Source organism: Prionailurus viverrinus, chromosome C1, assembly GCF_022837055.1.
Source record: "Prionailurus viverrinus isolate Anna chromosome C1, UM_Priviv_1.0, whole genome shotgun sequence".
NCBI classification, from domain to species: domain Eukaryota; kingdom Metazoa; phylum Chordata; class Mammalia; order Carnivora; family Felidae; genus Prionailurus; species Prionailurus viverrinus.
This window is the reverse complement of record NC_062568.1, coordinates 181,066,294-181,082,920: the sequence shown is the minus strand read 5'-3', so window position 1 is coordinate 181,082,920 and position 16,627 is coordinate 181,066,294. Positions and strand designations below refer to the sequence as shown.

At 43.1% G+C, this 16,627-nt stretch overlaps 1 protein-coding gene across 2 annotated transcripts; it reads right to left on the bottom strand.

The window, feature by feature from the left end:
• Positions 1–3,953: 3,953 nt before the first annotated feature.
• On the bottom strand, positions 3,954–10,759 carry SVBP (small vasohibin binding protein). Of its 2 annotated transcripts, none has more exons than XM_047873155.1 (3): positions 10,677–10,759; positions 9,693–9,833; positions 3,954–4,352 (listed from the first exon to the last, which is right to left on the bottom strand). In XM_047873155.1, the coding sequence occupies exons 2-3, from the start codon at positions 9,804–9,806 to the stop codon at positions 4,266–4,268; spliced, it is 201 nt and encodes a 66-aa protein (XP_047729111.1). In that variant the 5' UTR covers positions 9,807–9,833; positions 10,677–10,759; the 3' UTR covers positions 3,954–4,265. The 2 variants fall into 2 exon arrangements, with proteins under 2 accessions (XP_047729111.1, XP_047729112.1); XM_047873156.1 differs by lacking the exon at positions 10,677–10,759 and adding an exon at positions 10,267–10,447.
• Between the last annotated feature and the right edge of the window lie 5,868 nt (positions 10,760–16,627).

Here is a 16,627-nt window from a genome sequence, read left to right as displayed (position 1 = left end):
ATCCTGAAACAGGAATGAAAATCACTGTTGACATTTTGCAAAGTAATGGTGGGTAAAGCTCCTGGCGCCTTGGTGTGAATCTAGGCTGTGGCACTAAATGGTATTGGTAGTTAATGTACTTTTCCCTGCCATATGCTCACGGTGAACAAAACAAAAAAAAAATCTCACTTAAGAATGTCCTTGATAAAGCGGTAACAATTATTCTTTTTATTAGACCTTGACCCTTGAATATACATCTTTTTTTTTTTTAATGTTTTTTATTTATTTTTGAGACAGGGAGAGACAGAGCATGAACAGGGGAGGGTCAGAGAGAGGGAGACACAGAATCTGAAACAGGCTCCAGGCTCTGAGCTGTCAGCACACGGCCCGACACGGGGCTCGAACTCACGGACCGCGAGATCATGACCTGAGCCGAAGTCAGACGCTTAACCGACTGAGCCACCCAGGCGCCCCTACATCTTTTCAATATTCTGTGCAACAGTGGAAGGCACGGGTAAAGAACTCCATACTGATATTATGATGGTTGTCTCCAGGAAAAGCATTGCTTTTAGTTTGAGCTGAGCTAGCTGCATTTCTTGTAAAATACCAAAGGGTGACTGACAAACTAGGGTTGTTCAGACTTGGTTTTCTTGAAATATGAGCTGAGACTGTCACTTCATGAAACAAGTTTTTGTTACCAAGGGTAAAATTTGAGCTTTTCAATGGCTTTTCGAACACTTGTATCTAGTACCGTGGGCTTGACAGCTTTCCAGTACTCAACGACTTTTCTGATGAGATCAGTGGGGATATTGATGAAAATGTATTTTTAACGGTATATAACAAAATGTGTAAACATTTGAAAGATCTGCATAAGTCAGTGAAGTGGTATTTTCTAAATGACCCGCGCCAGATGTTACAAGATCACACATGAATAAGTGATCCAAAGGGCAAGAGTCAAAGACCAGTGGATTTTAATGTAACACAGTACAAAAAGTTCATTAATATGGTATCAGATTTCAAGTTGCAACTAGCCTTTAAGAAACTACCACCTGCTGAATTTTGGTATTTGTAACAAAAAAGAACATCTAAAATGATCATTAAAATACCCCTCTCTTTTTCAACTACATATCAACGTGAGGCCAGATTTTCTTCACATAGTTTAACCAAAACAATATGAGAATGCAGAATGCAGAAGCGGATATGAGAAACCAGCTCCTTTCCTGTAAGCTGGGTGTGAGATTTGCAAAAATGTAAAACAATGCTGCTCTTCTCACTCAATGATTATTTTGAAAAAGTATTTTTTTCACAAAAAAAGTTATTTCAAAAATATTCATTTAAAATGAGAAAAATCAGGGGCGCCTGGGTAGCTCAGTCGGCTGGGGGGCCGACTTCGGCTCGGGTCATGATCTCACGATCCGTGAGTTCGAGCCCCGCGTCGGGCCCTGTGCTGGCAGCTCAGAGCCTGGAGCTTGTTTCCGCTTCTGTGTCTCCCTCTCTCTGACCCTCCCCCGTTCATGCTCTGTCTCTCTCTGTCTCAAAAATAAATAAACATTAAAAAAATTTTTTTTTTAAATGAGAAAAATCAACCACAGGTTAACATAAATAATGAAAACAAAAGCCCTCCATTTTTAGAGTATAAAGAAATCTGAGACTGAAATGTCTGAGATTCACTGACTTAGGGAGACAAAAACTTGTCCAATGTTCATAGAGTTAGTAAGCGGGGACCCAAGCGTCAAGCAGCCTGACTTCCCAAGTCAGTGTTCTCATGAATTTTTAAAACAAATTTTAACGTTTTATTTTTTGAGAGACAGAGTGCGAGCAGGAGAGGGGCAGAGAGAGAGGGAGACACAGAATCCGAAGCAGCCTCCAGGCTCTGAGCCGTCAGCACAGAGCTCGATGTAGGTCTCAAACCTACGAACGCGAACCAGGAGATCATGACCTGAGCCGAAGTTGGATGCTCAACCGAGACACCCAGGCGCCTCTCATGAATTTTTTGATGCAGAACTTCAAAAACATGTCTTACCTCTGAGAAACCGGGAGTAGATCCCCTCAGGGTTAGGGAATCCCAGGCAGGGAAGCAGACACAAGGTGCTCCCAGTTTCACTGATCGTGCTCCCAAGAGCCTTAGCGTTCAACGCTATTCCAATTAGAGACTCAGAGGCCTCTGGAACCTTTACCTGAGGCAGATGAAACTTCTTTCCCTTTAAGTTGCAAATAAAAAGATGACTCAGTCTTGCCTCACAAGACTCAAACTTTTTTTTTTTTTTTGCCACAACCTACAGTAATAAGGAACTTTTCCCTCCAATGCAGCTGACGCTTTCAGAAGTATACATAAACCTGAAACAAAAGCTTCATGAAACAGTATCTTTACCATATGATATTTTTGAATCTATTATTTCATTAAAAAGCGGGTCATAATTTATTAAATGGATTTTACAACCACCTGCAGTTTGAAAAATTGGAACACTACAGTATTTCTCTTGGATGGAAGATATCAGGCTGACATATATTAATACAGGCAATTCCCTACTAAGGATCAGAATCTTTCCGACCAATGCTCATGTATTACTTGGTTATTTGACATTTGAAACATTTCCCGTGAAATAAGATGGTTGGGAAAGGAAGTAACATTCACTAAGGATCTATTACATGCGTTATCTCATTACTCCAACAAATGATCCTGACTGGAAGAAAATACTCCATCACACAGATGGGAAAAATTAAGGCTCAGAGATTAGTAACTTTTCTAGTGTAGTAGAATTTGACCCCAAGACACTTGACTCCCCAAAATGTGCTTTGTAGCACACTACAGCATTTTCTTAGGTTTATAATCACTCACTCCAAACCCTGACTTCTTCTCCAAAAAATAAAACCAAATAATCCCTATTCAACCCAAATTGAGCAGGATATTATAGAGCCTAATCACCATTTATGGGGATAATCTTTGTAGAGGTCATCCTTAATTATAACTTGGGCTCTCAAAAACACATTCTCCACAGTGGTAGCAAGATTCTTATACCCCGCAAATTCCCCGGTTGACTCCTAAAACAAGCCACAGCAAATGGGAACAGAATTCTCAGTGATTTCAGAGGCAGCAGGGAGACAAAAAGGAGATGGGGACTGCTTGAGACATCCCCAAGGCCAGTAGGGGAAATCTAGGCATTTCCAGGGTGGAGACTTGAGGTAGAGTCTGGCTCCTTTGCCCTGACTAGGTCTACTTCATTTGCATACATATTCCCACTGTCTTGACATCCCTTTCCCTATTCCCCAGGAGTATCTGGGGAAAAAGAAAAATGCTCCTTTTGCTCGGCTTTAAAAGGACTCTGTTGCTAAAGCTGAAGTATGAACCACCATTCCTGATACAAGTGCCTGAAGCAGAAACAACTTTACACTCCGATACTGAAAGATGGCAGGTGGAAGGATGGGTAGGTGAATGGTTCTTGAGGAACCAGTCTGAATATGCCCATCGCAAACCCGTTTCCAGGCCTGACAAAGTGATTCCCGGAATGAAAAGCAAAAAGCACCCGCACACTCTCCCTGCTGGTGCAAACCTGCTGCTAACTGTCCATCACGAGGTCAGAGGAATCCTAGCTGCGGCCCTCCACCCCGAGTATTGGCTCGTGTGGGAGTGAAGCGTCACGTATTTATGTCCGCGTGGCTGAAAATTCAGGAGCTGTTGGGTGTGCTGGGCTTTCGCCCCAGGAAGGAGAACTGGAAGCACTGACTTTCTCTTCCCTCCTCCCTTCCACTCCCTCGCCAAGGACGAAGGGTTGCCTCTGCTCACCTCAACTTGTCTTACCTATTACATTCTTCCTTTTTATTAATTTTTATTGGTTTAAATTCAAGTTAGTTATCACATAGTGTTATCACATCTTTTCTGACTCCACTGTCTATGGCTAGGCACCCCCCGCCCCCAAACTAAAGTGAGCAAACGAACATTTTATCAGTCTTTTATTTATATTTTTGGAGAAGACCTACAGTTTCACGAGAAACACTGATTTTTTTCTCAAACAATAGAAAAAGTTAAAAAAAAAAAAGAAATCTAGGGTCTAGTGTCTTAGAAGAATAAAACAAGTCTCTTCAGCAAGCATCGGGCCAATTCAGACGGGAGTAACCAGTGAAGCAGGAGTCACACACAGGAAGTTCACATTTATCCAGTTTTAGGAAGAACCCAGATGTCGTCTTGTCTGGTTCTGTAAGGTTCCAACTGGACCGGCTCAGCCTAAAACTGGCAACAAGCTGACCAGCACAGCCTCCGGGGGCCGTGTCGTTTGGACACGGGTGGCTCACTCTCCGGGAGGCTGCATCTGTTTACAGAACTCATCGAACTGCTGCTGCTCCAGCTCTGTCATGACTCGGTTGAGGGCATAGATCTGAAGGGAGAAGCCGACATGTTAGCAGACGAGGCAGCTGCTTAAGCAGACACCACAGGCTGGGTCAGGGGCAAATGCCGGGCCTGAGGCAATAATGCAGGGACAGTGATAACGGAGCACAAGAGACGGCTACTGATTCCATCTGGAGCATGAGGGGAGAAGCAGGCAGGTGGCTTGATCTGGCTTTTGAAGCTTCAGTAGGATCTGGACAAGCAGGGAAGAAAGGACATACTAGGGGGCGGGCAGAGGGTGGTGTGACGGAATAAACAGAATGGAAGAGTACAGGATTAGTTCTGGAACCTTCAACTATGCTAATATGAAGGATATCATAGCGTGTGGGGAGGTGGAGAGAGCACTGAGGATGTTGAAGCCTTAAATGCCCTGCCTGCCGAGGCATCTGGACTTTGGCCAGACTCTGGAGAGCCAGCAAGATTAGTGCGCAGGGGAGCAACCCGATTGTATCTCTGCTTTGGGAGAGATAACTAGAGACCATGTGAGGGATCAAGTAGGGGAAAAAGAGATTGCAGGCCCCTTAGGAGGCATCATCACAATAGTCCAGGGAGGAGGCGGCAAGAATATGACGACGTAGGGCAGGCAGCGGCGGTGGAATGAAAATCGCGAGAGACATTCTCAGGTGAAAGGTGGGGTATCTACCTCATTCCTCACCTTTATCCTTGTGGTGCTGATCTGTCCACTAAAGAACAGAAACATCATAAAACGCCCCCAGTTGTAAAAGAGAAAAATGAAGGAGTGTGTTTGTGTGTGGGGGCGGGGGGATGTAACTTGGATCAATTTAAGAGAAGACAAGAAAGGGGGAAAAAAGAAACCGAGCAGTGAGACAAATAGAAAACACAAAATAAAGAGCAGAAAGGCAACCAGATGTGTAAGAGAGGATCACTAACCATGCAAGATGGTTCTTTGAAAGCAGTAGAGAAAATCCTGCAAACCTATGACAGGGTGAACGGAGATAAAAAGGGGGAGACACAAACATGACTGGCATCAAAAAGAAAAGATAATCACTGATCTAATGGAGACTAACTCCAAGTATTATGAACTCTGTGTCAATAAGTTTGAAAACTTAAAATGAAATAAATTCCTAGAAAGAGTAAAATGATCAAAACTGACTACATAGAAAGGGTGAATGATCCTACAGTCCCCCCATGTGTCTACTGTGGTGAGACCCTATAATCTCTAAGGAAAATGGGAATCCCACACAGTGATGAGGACAGTTACAAGCAACATAAATGATTATCAAAAAGCAGAATACTGACGGTTAAGGGGCACCTGGGTGGCTCAGTCGGTTAAGCGTCTGACTTCAGCTCAGGTCACGATCTCGCGGTTCACGAGTTCAAGCCCTATATCGGGCTCTGTGCTGACAGCCCAGAGCCTGGAGCCTGCTTCAGATTCTGTGTCTCCCTCTCTCTCTCTGCCCCTCCCCCACTCGTGCTCTGTCTCTCTCTCTCTCTCTCAAAAATAAAAACTTTAAAAAAGCAGAATACTGATGGTTAAAATGGTTAGCTTTTAGGTTATATACACTTTACCACAATGAAAATAAATGCATAGATCTGAATAGTTAAAAAAAAAAAAGTGGAGTGAAGAGAGACAGTCACAGAATGTAGTAACATATTTAAAAATTCAGAAACATGCACAACTAGATAGTATATTGTTAGGCCACAAAGTATTACTTGGGGGTACACAGTGGAAGAGTAAATTAGTACAGAACAGCAAGGGCATGATCGGCATAAAATCAAGAAATTAGGCCATGCTAGTGGGAAGGGTTGGGGACAAGACCAGAGTGGGGCCCAAGAAGCTTCCAAGTTCCTGGTCATGTTCTATTTCTTCAGTTGGGTGGTAGGCACAGGGTTGTTTTATTCATCTCCTTTAAGTTGCACACATTATATATACATATGAATACACATACTTCTTATATATGTAGATTAGATATAGATTTATAGATATAGGTATCATATATTTGAACCTCGGCTTCATCCGTTCATGCTTTACTGAGCATTTTAATCTGCATCTGACTGAGCTGGGGACTAAGAAGGATATGAAGTAGCTTCTTGGAGACCAGAAGGCAGACTGGTAGAAGGGAAAATAAAATAAGCAGAGAAAGAAGGGACTCAAAATAGGTCAGCAGGTCTGAGCCAAGGAATGAAAGACTTTTGAGAAGGAAAGAGTCGCTAACAGTGTCAAATGCTGCTTCACAGCCACATGTGCCCTCTGTTCCCATTTATCCCCCACATCGCTCCATCACATCGAACTTTCTAGAATGTGCCATCTTTGTAGAACTGAATGGAAACTGTGTCTCCTTTTCCCCGCAAGGGTCTTGCCATTTCTATCTTAAGAGAATACATCCCAGGCAGCACAGATAAAGCGAACAGCAAGGTCACTGTGGGGCAAAGCAAAAAGCAGGAGCCGAAGGTCAGATTTAGCTGGCAGTCCTGCCCCTCGATCCCTCAGTAACTAGGGTTCTGTGCTTTAAAGTGAGGATAATACCTTCTACCTCACAAAGTCACATATCCTCTATCTCTTCCTTATGCCAGGCAGGATTTACAAAGGTCAGAATAATGGGAGGAGTAATAAGCCCTAGTGTGAAGATACACGTGGTCATGCACGTGCGGGCTGGCCCCGTGCCTGGGAATGTTACATTTCAATATTCCAATATTCCATTGCAGCATATCACCATAAACACGATCAGTCCTTCAATTCAGAATCCGCACAAGTAAGAGCAGGCCAAGTGCCTGGAAGCACCCGATCTCTGCTAACGATCTGCTGCCATTTACTGGGTGCTCTCTCGGTGCCAGGCCCTGTGCTAAGTGCCTTACATACATTTCTGTTCCTCATGACAATCTTGGGAGGTAGAGGTCATCATCCTCGTACTAAGGGGGGGACTGAGGTTCAGAGAGATGAAGCATCTTGTCCAAGGTCCCATGGGAAGAACTGGGGTTCATAGAGGAGCGGGGATTTAGAGTTGGACTAATAAATCTAACTTGTGGAACCTCACCAGAAGGATGTCAATAAGGACAAGAATGTCCCTGACAGCATCTTTCCTTACAGCGTGCACAAAGGACGGTTGCCTCAGGCTGTTTCTTAGAGCAACCCTCCAACTGTTCCCCAAAGCGTAATGCAGTAAGAACATCTGGGGCCTGGATCTAGGTGGGGACGGGGAGGTGAAGAAGGGGAGAATAATTTGTTAGAATCCAAGTCCACAGCCCTCAGGCGGTCGGTCTTAACCCAAAGGCAGATTTCTGTGTATGGACTAACTTCAAACACTCTATTATACAGTTTACTTAGTATAAAGCGCCTCCCCCAATGAATGCAGCTCCACGAAGGCAGGCATTCTTCTCCGCCTGGTCCAGTCACGGGTCTCAAGCTCCTGCAACGGCGCCTGGCACCTAGTAGCAGCTCAGGACTTAATGAACGGATCAAATCAACAAAAATGTGAAGTCTTTCGCTATCAAGTAGGAAAAGAAGTGAGGAATGAGAACCCTCTTACACTGCTATCACCTCTTTGACAGCAATCTGGCAATGTCTAGTACAACGGAAATATACACAGCCATTCTACTTCTAGTTACAGATGCTCTACGGAAATTCTAGCACAGGTGCCAAAGCATCTATGACATCGAAAAGTTTCTCACGACAGTAATATCTGTAGTAGTAAAAATCTACAAGTAATTTAAATGTTCATTACTGGAAGAACGGGTAAATATACCCAAGTGGATTCATAAAACAGACTACTGTATCTCTTTTTCTCCTATGCTCATTTCTTTTGTTTCTTAAACTAAGAAACAGACTCTTAACTATAGAGAACGAATTGATGGTAATCAGAGAGGAGGTTGGGGTGGGGGGGATGGGTCAGGTGGATAATGAGCACCGGGTGATGTATGGAAGTGTTCAATCACTACATTGTACACCTGAAACGAATATTACACTGTAAGTTAACTAACTGGAATTTAAATAAAAAGTCAAAAAATAAAATAAAATAGATTACTGTAAGCAGTGATGAGGAATAAACTGCATTATTATAACATGAATAGTCCTAAAAAACATAATGTAGGCAAAGGGTCAAATAAAACACAGAATTTTATTTTTTACTTATTTATTTTTCTTTTTTTAAAGGAGGATTTTGTCAAGTTTTAATTTTTTTTAATGTTTATTTATTTTTGAGAGAGAGACAGAGAGAGAGCATGAGTGTATGAGTAGGGGAGGGGCAGAGAGAGAAGGAGAGAGAATCCTAAGCAGGCTCTGCCAGCACAGAGCCCAACGTGGGGCTTGAACTCACGAACTGTGAGATCATGACCTGAGTTGAAGTCAGATGCTTCACCAACTGAACCACCCAGGTGCCCCTACTTATTTATTTTTTGATAATTTTTTTGAAGATTTTATTTTTAAGCAATCTCTCTGCCCAACATGGGGCTTACACTCACGCCCCCGAGATCAAGAGTTGTACACTCTACTGACCAAGCCAGCCGGGTGTCCCAAAACACAGAATTTTATTAATATAAAATTTTAAAACACAAAAGAACATTGTATATTGCTCAAGGATATCTATTAATATATTTGAGTGTAAAAGCATAAAACATTATAATGGTTGCCCACAGAAAGGGAAAAAGGGTGTAAGACAGGAATGGACAAAGAGGACTTCAAATTCATATGTAATTTTTATTTATCTGAAAGGCTCCAGGCGAGTATGACAAAATATTAATCACCACCAATCTGGGGTGCTGAGTACGCAGGTGTCTGTTATAATAGTCTGTTCTTCCGTATTTTTTAATGTCTCAAAAAAGGAACAAATAAAATGACTAGAAAGAGGGAAGACAGTGCAGCAAGCTTTCTTATGATGTTAAATACTAAAAAAAAAAACCAAAACCCTACATGTCTGGATGTGCTCCAACAAAGGTAGTGTCAACAGTTTAGCTTTTCATTCTCAAGTTGATTGTGTAGACTGAACAAAGGAACAGGTCTGGTGGCTATAGGACCTGCGCCTCTTCTGGTTATGAGCAGCTAGCTGCTCCCCGGCCAAATCCCGAACATCTGTGCTACAGGGTATCCAACACTTGTTGTCTCACTCTGACCCCTCCCTCACATGTCCCTTCTGTTTTTCCTTTCTTCCTTGCACAAAGGCTCTGCACCACGAATCACGTGGGGACGGTCAGGGCTCTGACAGTAACCTGGCATGAGACTCTGGGCTGCCACTCCATCATTCTGGACCTCGATCTCCTCCCAGGAGAGCACCTGCTTTCCTGGAGGCAGAACTGCATCACAGTTCTCTCTCCTGTCTCTATTCCAGCATCATCTCCAGCAGACCACAGGTATACTCGCCCATCTTTATCTCACCTCTGCTCTTTGTCTTTGCTTCAGCTCCTGCTGGGCTGATTTCTGCTTGGCCTTCTCCACTCTGCTGACAGGTTCTTTAACTTTGGATTTTTCTTTGCGGGCAGGTGGATCCATGACTTGGCTTCTGAACGCTTCCTAGCTCTGATGATGCAGAAGAGACTGATGAACAACAGAAAGAAAGAAGGAAAGAAAAGAAAAAAGAACTGCCGGTCCCTTCCCTAACAATCCCTGAGCTCAGCCCCTTCCTTTGACAGGGAAGGCAGAGTGGCCCGGTGAAAAGGGTGCTGGATTTGGTGGACTAAGACTGAATCCCACCGCCATGACCTTGCTGGGCGTCACTGGGCGAACCGTTATAATATTCTATTTTTCTGTATTTTTAAATTTATAAGAAAAAGAAAAAGCAAGAGATGAATAAAACTAATATAAGGAGGGAAGAGAGTGCACCAAACTTTCTCCTGATATTAAATACTTAAAATCCCCTCCCCACTCTGAGCCCGTTTCCTGTCTGCAAAATGGGCCAACAGCCACATTCCCTGCCTCCGAGGCCTGCGGCGTGAGGATCAAGCCAGAGGACCTCTGAAACGTTCATACACTGCAGCGCGGTTCTGTGAGGACACCGCGGCCCGGCGGGGCCGGCCCACGCGTCGGAGCGGGTCGGCGGGGAGGCCCGGGCCTCGCGCGGTCTCCGGCCTCCGACCCGGCGCCTTCCCACGCCCCGCCGGCCCGACAGTTGCGGCCCCCCGCCGCCGAAGGGTCCCCGCCTCCCGCCGCTCCGCCCGGGCCCGCCCGCCGCAGCCCGCCGCCCGCCCGCGGCCCAAGCCCGGCCCCGGGGTACGCCTCCCCGCCCGCCGCTGCCCTCTCCGGGGGCAAGATGGCGGCGAGCAGCGGCCCGGAGTCGCCGCCGGCCCTTCTCGCCTCGGGACTCCGGGGCCCGGCCGCGTCGCCGTGCAAGACCCCACGCGGGACACCCCCGCCTTTCCCTACCTCCCGGCTTGGACTCGCGAGCCCGCCGCGCCTAGGATTGGGCAGGGCCGGGGGCGGGGCCGAGAGGCGGGGCGGTGGGGCTGGCGCGCTTTGAGGCCCCGCCCCCGGGAGAGCCGCGCGTGCGCAGAGATCACATCTGGCCATTCCCAAGTCATTCCAGAGTGTGAGCTCTGGGGCAGGGGCGGGAGGTGACTAGCAAAAGCTTTCCCTGGGATATTTTCTGGGACAGCTACTAGGCTTTGAAGAGTGAGATCTCAAGCCGGGACGAGAATTGTTAACTTCCTGGCCTTCACTATTCTTAATTCGAAGAAAAGTGTGGATGGTGACCGCTGCCTTCTTGGTTTACAAGCTCGTTAAGAAGACCAAGGGAGGGAGGTCCTGCTGGCCACAGTGTTTGGAAAAAGGAAATCAGGACAGAAATGTAAATAACCAATATAAACATAGAGAAACGTTCAAGCTCATCGATAATACATAATTTTACATTTTTTTATAATTACAATTTTAGTCATTTAAAATAATTTTACAAATCAAAATAGCTGGTCATCGTTTCTCATTTATTAGATTAGAAGGATTGAAGAAAATGGTAGGTAAATGACAACAGAAATCTTGTTCAGTCTAATCGTAATAATAATAGTAATAATAATGATAATGGCTGCCTCACACACTGTTCTTAGAGCTTCACATTTATTAACTCATTTATTCCTGTTGATAAGTATGTATGACAATGTACATGTATAGGATCATGTTGTTATCCCTATTTTACAGGTAAGGGAACAGAGCACAGAGAAGTTAAATGACTTGTCCATGGTCACACAGCTAGTAAGTACCCCAGCAAGTATTTCAGCCAGGATTTAGGATAGGAAATGGCCTATCCAGAGAAAGACGCGGCCATGTAGACCCCCAACTTTTGTTCCTCTAAGGACTAGGCAAGAATTGAAACAATTGATGGATGCTAAGCAGGGAGCTGTTCAATGGATATAGACTTTGAATTTTGCAAGATGAAAAAGTCCTAGAGATCTTTTGCCCAAGAATGTGCGTATGTTTAATACCATTGTATTGTACACTTAAAAATAAATAAGATGGGAAATTTTGTGTTTTTTTTTACCACAATAATAATACAAGCATGATCTTTGACTCAGCAATTCCACTTCTAAGTTATCCTAACTAAATAATCAGAGATAGCACTATTCTTAAGAGTGAAAAACTGGAAACAATAAAAATAATTGTAATAGGGGTTGATTAAATACATCATAGGATAGCTGTCATGGGAGTCAATGCAGTCATTAAAATGACATAGCAGAATATTTATTGATGTAATAAAATGTTTTTATTAAATGAAACAGTTAAAAAGAGGCACATACAACACGATCACAACATTTGTTTTATTTTTTCAAAAAAGATTATTTGGGACATATGGAAAAAAGATTGGATGAAAACATACCAATAGGTAAATCCAGATTACTTTGAGAGTAGAGGGGATTTTTATCTTCTTTGTGCTTTTCTGTATTTTCCAAAATTTCTGCAATGAACACTTATACCTTAGCAAGATTTATACTTTCTTCTTTTAATTAGAAGGAAGTCTAATAAATTTCATTTAAAAATGCTATACGAATGGTGATTGGATTATTGTTAATAATAAAAGTAGCCAAGTTAGACTGGATTATAATACAGCTGGAAACAGGCATGGGCCTTTGGAAAACTTTAGAAAGCCATTCTAAAACGGACTGCATGCAGGGTATGAAGGAGTAGAAAAGCCGAAGTAGAAGATTAGGAAGAATAGTGGAGCCACTGATAAAAGTGAAGGTATGCTGAGTTAGCTTGGGAAAGGATAAAGAAGAGGGTAAATTAGAGGTGTGTGTGTGTGTGTGTGTGTGTGTGTGTGTGTGTGAGAGAGAGAGAGAGAGAGAAAGACACACACACACACACACACACACACACACACACACACACACACAGTGTGTGTGTTAGTTTATACTCGAGGTGGCAATAGGCAAGAACAGTTGTCTAGCTCCAGAAAGGTACAGGTGTAGAGACACTGGTTTGGGATTCTTCATCAGGATAGTGAGGCTGGAGTCTGGAAGGAGGGGGAGTCTGGAAGGAGGGGGAGTCTGGAAGGAGGGGGAGTCTGGAAGGAGTGAAAATCCCCTCCCCCTAATTCCTCCATGAGTTTATGATATCTATCTATCTATGCATCATCTGTCATCTTTTTGTGACCATCAACAGACTGTTGGCCAGTCTGCTTAATTCCCTAGTTGGCTGAGTCAGAGTTTATGTTGATACAACCACAGTATATTTTTACAATTGAGGTGTATACCATACTAAGGTTACATTCACTTTATTGAATAATTTTTTTTCCTATAGTCAAAAATTGCCTTTCCCCCCCCCCCATTCACTTAGTTATGTATGCATCTATTGTTAATTCTTCCCTAAATTCTCCATCTGGACTATAAAACATCTCTTGATCTGGTCACGTGAATCTGGTGATCTTTCAGTGTCTTTTTTTTTTCTTTTTTTTTTTAATTGGAGACATCCTTCCTTAGGCCCATCCTCTTCTCTCCAAATTATCATCTTGGCCTCACTAGGCAACTATTGTTGTAGGACTTCCCCTAACCACATTCTGGGGATTCCCATCTCTTCTCCCTGGTGCCAAATCTGTTGTGTCCTGGATCTTCCCATTTGTGGTTTATTCTCTCATTTTAGAAGAGTGCATTCTCCAGTAACCTCCCCAGAAGGGATTCATGGGAGGTAAATGTTTGAAACCTTGCTTGTCTAAAAATGGCTTTATTTTACTCTCACATTTGACAGTTTGGTGGGGTACAGATTTCCAGATTGGAAATCAAATTCTCTTGGAATTTTAAAGGTATTGATCCGTTGTCTTTTAGCTTCTCATGTGGCTAGACTTTTGAGAAATCTGATTTTTATTCTGGTTTCTGTTACTTCCTGTGTAATTTTTGTTTGTTCATTTGTTCTCCAGAATTTTTTAGGGTATACGTTTTTCCTTCATCCTTGGTGTTCCGAACGCTCATAATGACTTGTCATGGTAAGTCTTTTTCATTCATTGTACTAGACACTCCCTTTCAGTCAGGAAACGTGTAGTGTTCGATTTTGGGAGACTTTCTCTGTGATAGATTCCTTGGTTTTTAAAATCTTTTCTTTCTCATTTTCCACCTCTTGGTTTTGCTCTAGTTTATAAGAGATTTTCCTGAACTTCATCCCCTGCTTCTTCTGTTGAGTGTTCTCATTTCTGCTCCAAAATTGTAATTTCTGAGTTTTTCCTGGTACCTGACTTTTCTTTTGGCAACCTCTTGCTTTCATGTTGTGGATTCATATACCTGAGGACATCAGTTGTAATTTTCTGCTCTTTCCTTTCACTTCGTAGATTTTTTGTTTTGTTTTGTTTATTTTGGTCTCTAGCTTTGAAGCTGGAGGCTGTCCTCAAATAATGATAATAGCTACCAAATATTGGGTGTCAAGCTCTGTTCTGAGTATTTTACATATTTTAACTAATTTAATCCTTATACTATCCCAGTGAGGTAGTTACCATTCTTATCCTCAATTTACTGATAAGGAAACTGAGACACAGAAAGGTTAAGGCTCTCATCCTGGACACACAGCCTGGAAGTGAACCTGAATCTAATCAAACCTCCAGCTTTCCAAATCACAGGAAATATGAGGGATAGAGAAATAAATTCAATGATACCACTAGAAAGCAATCAGCCAAATCCAGAATGTGGGACATTGTATGAGACAAATTTCTAAGTTTTACCAATAATCAAGGGTATAAAGACAAAAATCTTTAAAAAAAAAAAGGGCAAAGAGACCATTATGGAACAAAGGCACTTTAGAAACCGAACCCCGGGGCGCCTGGGTGGCTCAGTCGGTTAAGCATCCGACTTCAGCCAGGTCACGATCTCGCGGTCCGTGAGTTCGAGCCCCGCGTCGGGCTCTGGGCTGATGGCTCAGAGCCTGGAGCCTGCTTCTGATTCTGTGTCTCCCTCTCTCTGACCCTCCCCCGTTCATGCTCTGTCTCTCTCTGTCTCAAAAAAAAATAAACGTCAAAAAAAAAAAAAAAAGAAACTGAACCCCAAAATGTAACATGTGCGTCTCGTTTGGATGCAGATTTGAACAAACCACGTGTAAAAAGACATGTCTGACACCATTGAAAATGTGTGAACATAGACTGGATATCAAATAATATCAAGGGATTATGATGTATGTAGGGGGGTGTGTGTGTGTGTGTGTGTACCTTAAATGGGTTATATTTTTGGAAATTTGCCATAGTAGAAATTAAACTAAGAAATTATTACTTCATTTAAACATGTCCTTACATGTTAACATAAACAAAATATGTTTTATGAGAACAGCTATTTTCTGAAACAAAAAAATTAGTGAGAAGAGTGGTTTTGTTTCACACATCTGTACATCTTTTCAGTGTCTGGCTTGATAAAGACAGCTGTATTCTCGTATCAGCTCTTAAAACATTTGATCCGCTGCAGTAGGCTGTGTGGTTGAAGTGGATGTGATTGGAAAAGGGGCATTTCAATCGCCTTCTCAAGTAATTGTGGATATTCTTCTTTGATACTTTGGCCAAACTTGGCCAATGGTAGTTTCTGAAAGGTTACTGCAGCATGGGATCTGCAGCCATCCCGGCGAACTTTTCTTGTCTTTTTTTTCTCTCAGCTTTACTGAAATAAAATTGACATGTAGGCGTACAACTTGCAGATTTGATACCCTTATATATTGCAAAATGATTACCACCATAAAGTCAGCTAACACCTCCATCGGGTCACATAATTACCATTTCTTGGTTGTGGTGGGAACCTTTAAGATGTGCTCTCCTAGCAACTTTAAAATGTATAAGCCACTAATGAACTTTCCAGACTCTGTTACCACTGAATTCTCTTGCATTTTGAGTAGATCTTTTACCGTTGCATGATTTTGTCAAGACATGCATTAGTCATTTGGAAGTTACTGGTTCACTGAGTTACACAGGTCTTTCAAATGTTGACACGTTTCATTACATAACATCAAAAAATCACTAATTACGTTTAAAAAAATTTTTTTTAACGTTTATTTATTTTTGAGACAGAGAGAGACAGAGTACGAATGGGGGAGGGTCAGAGAGAGGGAGACACAGAATCCAAAGCAGGCTCCAGGCTCCGAGCTGTCAGCACAGAGCCCAACGTGGGGCTGGAACTCACGGACCATGAGATCGTGACCTGAGCCGAAGTCGGACGCTTAACCGACTGAGACACCCAGGCGCCCCTAAAAAAAGTAATCGCTAATTATTAATGTCACTACCAATCTCAAGAACATGATCTCTTTTTATTGGGAAGCTATCAAGCCCACAGCGGCAGATGAAATGTCAACACAGTGAAAAAAGCAAATAACAGTTTAGTATTATTACGAGCATAACAATACTGGGGGACCTCAGGAAAGGGTCTCAGGGGCTTCCGGAGTTCATGGACCCCATGGACCCCGCACATTGCTCTCCTAGAGAAACTCTTGCACATGTGAGCCAGGAAAGAATGTTCACAGCAGCACTGTTTGTAAAAGCAAAGGCCCAGGCACAACCCACATTTTTATCAATGAGGGAATAGACACACTGTTGGTATATTCATACAATGTCTACCACCCAGTGGTGAAGGAACGTACCAGAGCTCTCTGAATCAATCTGGATGAATTTCAGTATTTTAATCTGTACTCCACCAAAAAGCAGAGTGTGAACCGAGTCCTTCAGTGCAAGAGTTAGGAGGTGATCCCAGGAATCCGGAATGGGTGAGAAGAAAAGGAAGAAAAAACCAATAAAATGTGCATTATTGAGCTAATGACATCTGTGCGCTACTGTGCTCATTTCCTCTGGCAACTCTCTGAGGTGTCGCGTAGAACACAGCTCAGAACTGTCTCTCAGGGTGTGAGGCTGAAGCCTTTTCCACTGACGCCTGTCACTG

Bases quoted from the DNA above. Each gene is read 5' to 3' on its own strand.
- SVBP (XM_047873155.1), bottom strand. From the start codon at position 9,806: ATGGATCCACCTGCCCGCAAAGAAAAATCCAAAGTTAAAGAACCTGTC. The intron at 4,353-9,692 runs GTGAGATAAAGA...TTCTCCCTTCAG, and splicing joins AGCAAAGACAAAGAGCAGAG to ATCTATGCCCTCAACCGAGT.